Raw genomic sequence first — 3,227 nt, 5'->3', positions numbered from 1 at the left:
AACTGAGATGTACAAGTAAGAGTGGGGGACCTATAGCAGAAATATGATTGTTTTGTTTCTGATTGGTATTCTTATTGATATCTTCTACCTCTGTAAAGATATGACGATCTGCACAAGTGCTGCTTTTGTTTTTCTTCCTTTTATATGAGGCTTCTTCTTCTTGTGTTTCTCCCCTTGCAGGTAGGAAGAACTCTATCCTCTTGAGGAAGTCTTCCCAGGGCGGTTCGATGGCGGGGGGCAGCAGCATGGGCCGTGGTGGGGGGGGTCGGGGAGGAGGAGGGGGTGTGGGAGGGGGTGGGCTATCCATGGTGGGCCTGGGTTCCTGTGACAGCATGCTGGTGCAGCAGATCGTCAAACACGACAGCATGCCCGCCATGCAGGATGCCATCGCTGCCGCGGCCGCAGCGAGAGGGGGAGGCGGCGGAGCCACGGGAGGAAGTGGGTCCGTCTCCCCGAGGCCCCGCCCTTTGATCTGGGCGCCGTTAGTTCACGCCCCTCTGCAGGCGGCTGCCGCCACCACTAACGTAGCCATCGCTCTGATGCACCAGCAGCAGCAGCAGCAGCAGCAGTTACAGCTGCAGCAGTTGCAACAGCAGCACGCGCTGGCGGGCGCTATATTTCTGCCGTCCCCTCTGCCCTCCATCTCTCCCTCTCCCTCTACGTCTTTCCCCCTCTCCTCCCCACGCCCCGCCGGCCTCCAGCCCCTACGCCCCTCTGTGAGCTCTCTCATCGGGATGATGGGGATGGGGGGAATGGGGGGTTTGTCTCCCAGAGCGGGGTTCCCTGGGCCCATATCCTCCATGGGTCCCCCCCATGGAGGAATGACATCCCCGCCCTTCCCCAAAACACCGGGCACTACTCCGGCCTCCTCCGTCGTCCCACCCTCCGTCCAACTAGGAAGGGCCCTGCACTACAGTCTCCGCCTCCACACAGACCACCCTTCGGCGATCGGAGGAGGAACCCCTGGAACCCCCGGAACCCCCACAGCAGTCGGCGGGACGACAACCCCACCGTTACACAAATTGCCCCCCGCCGCCAACCCCATCTCTGCTACTACCAGTGTCACGTCGTCAGACTGCTGCAGTTCCATTTCTGGCCAACAGGGAGCTAAGGAGGCGCTGTTGCGTTATGGAGGAGGGGGCAGCACCCAGGGCCTGCCCGTGTTGGGCAGACTCACCCAGGAGGCCAGGCTGCTGTCCGCCTCGCAGCCCACTCTGCCTCACCGCTCCTGGGCAGGAGTGCAGCCTCATCCCCCTCTCTACCGGAAGGCCTCTGGAGGGAACCTGCTGCCCGCCCCGCTCCAGCTAGCGAGGGGGGGCAGCGCTGGAGTGTTGAGTTCTAATTCTAACGCTGCAGCACCAGTCCAAGCCAATGTACAGCAGATGCAGATGCAGATGCCACTGTTTAATGCACAGAAGCAAGCACAGGCCCTTGGGTCTTTACAGGCCACCGTAGCACAGAATCCCCCCGGCCCTGTCTCGACACATAACCCCACACTGACAGCTACACACACACACCCCATCCCTGCACCCACAGCTGCACACACACACTCCGCTGCCCCTTTCTCTACCCCCGTACCCACACACACAGCCATGCACACAGCTGCCACCGCTCCCCTGCCCTCCTCCTCTTCCTCCCCTAGACAGACCCCCCTCTCCTCCGCCACACCCTCCCCAGCCCCGACTCCGTCCTCGCCTACTCAAGGCGTCCTGCCCCAAACCCCTCGCCCTAAGCCCACCCCGACGCCCCCCTCTCGCTCGTCTTCTCCTCCCCTCTGCTCCACCCCTCCCTCCGGCGGATCTACCCCTCTGTCCCTCACCTCGACCCCTCGCCCCAAACCCATACCCACACCTCCCCCCCGCTCCTCTTCCCCCTCTCCTTCCTCCACTCCACCTCCGTCCTCTGTTACTGCACATTTCCCCCTTCCACAAACCCCAGGTTCCAAATCTTTTCTTTTCACATCCCCCTCTCCCCCTTCCTCCTCCCTCTCCTCCCCAACCCTCCCCCAGATTCCCAGAACTAAGCCCTCCCCTACACCCCATTCCCCTTCCCCTCTGTCTGGCCCCAGTCCTACCCCCACCCCTACACCCTCCAAAACCCCAACTCCTACCCAGACCCGGACCCCCACTCCTACCCCCACCCCTACCTCTACCCCGGCCCAAACCCCAACTTCTACCCTGACACGTACCTTTACCCCCACCCCCACTTCTACCCCCGCCCAAACCCCAACTTCTACCCTGACACGTACCTTTACCTCTACCCCCACCTCTACCCCCGCCCAAACCCCAACTTCTACCCTGACCCGTACCTTTACCTCTACCCCCACCTCTACCCCCGCCCAAACCCCAACTTCTACCCTGACCCGTACCTTTACCTCTACCCCCACCTCTACCCCGGCCCAAACCCCAACTTCTACCCTGACACGTACCTTTACCCCTACCCCCACCTCTACCCCCGCCCAAACCCCAACTTCTACCCAGACCCGTACCTTTACCCCTACCCCCACCTCTACTCCTGCCCAAACCCCGACTTCTTCCCTGACCCGAACACCTACCCCTACTCCCGCGCAAACTCCAACTTCTTCCCCTTCTCAACCCCCCTCTCCTATTTCTTCACCTGCTCCCATACAGAGCCAAAGCCTTACCCCAGTCCAAGCCCAAACCGCACCCAAACCGCATCCCACCCCTAGCCATACCCCTATCCCTTTCCCTGCCTCCACTCAAAGCAAAGCTCCAACCCTTATTCCTACCAGCTCCAAAACCGCTACAAGTGCTCCAACCCCTATACCCACCTCTGGCCCTTCTGTTACCCCCACGCCGTCCCCCACTATCCCATCTGCACCTACCCATACTCCAAAACAAACGTCCACCCCTACAGCTGCCCCATCTCATACCCCAAAACAAACCTCCATCCCTACAGCTGCCCCAACCCATACCCCAAAACTCATCACACCCGTAGTCCCAGCCCAAGCTTCGTCCCACACCTCCACTCCCCTACCCACTCAGTCAGCCACAGCCGCCCCACCCCCCCCACAGACCCCCTGCCCCCCAGCCACCCCTGCCCCCTCTGCCTCCTCCAAGGGAGACAAGAAGGACCCTCAGCTACCCACAGCCAGGAGAGACTCAGAAGGACGGAAACACAAACTGCCTGCCAACATGTGAGGAGGGGCCCGGAGGAGGAGTATCTGATTGGATGATGGACTTTTGTGGGATTGGGTGATTGGCAGA

General features: G+C 61.1%; 1 protein-coding gene across 1 annotated transcript in view; it reads left to right on the top strand.

Annotated features, from left to right (window-relative positions):
• The window catches only part of LOC308166303 (uncharacterized protein), a gene marked incomplete at both ends in the record, with an annotated part of 14,478 nt that extends 11,789 nt beyond the window's left edge, over nucleotides 1-2,689 (top strand). The window contains 2 exons of the mRNA XM_080540571.1: nucleotides 181-2,184; nucleotides 2,481-2,689. Coding sequence (XP_080396697.1) covers nucleotides 181-2,184; nucleotides 2,481-2,689 — 2,213 coding nt within the window. The remainder of the gene's footprint in view (nucleotides 1-180; nucleotides 2,185-2,480) is intronic.
• Nucleotides 2,690-3,227: the final 538 nt, after the last annotated feature.

The sequence above is a fragment of the Nansenia antarctica genome (assembly GCF_963989245.1).
Source record: "Nansenia antarctica genome assembly, chromosome: 10".
In the NCBI taxonomy this organism is placed as follows: Eukaryota; Metazoa; Chordata; class Actinopteri; order Argentiniformes; family Microstomatidae; genus Nansenia; species Nansenia antarctica.
This window is presented reverse-complemented; position numbering and strand designations above follow the sequence as displayed.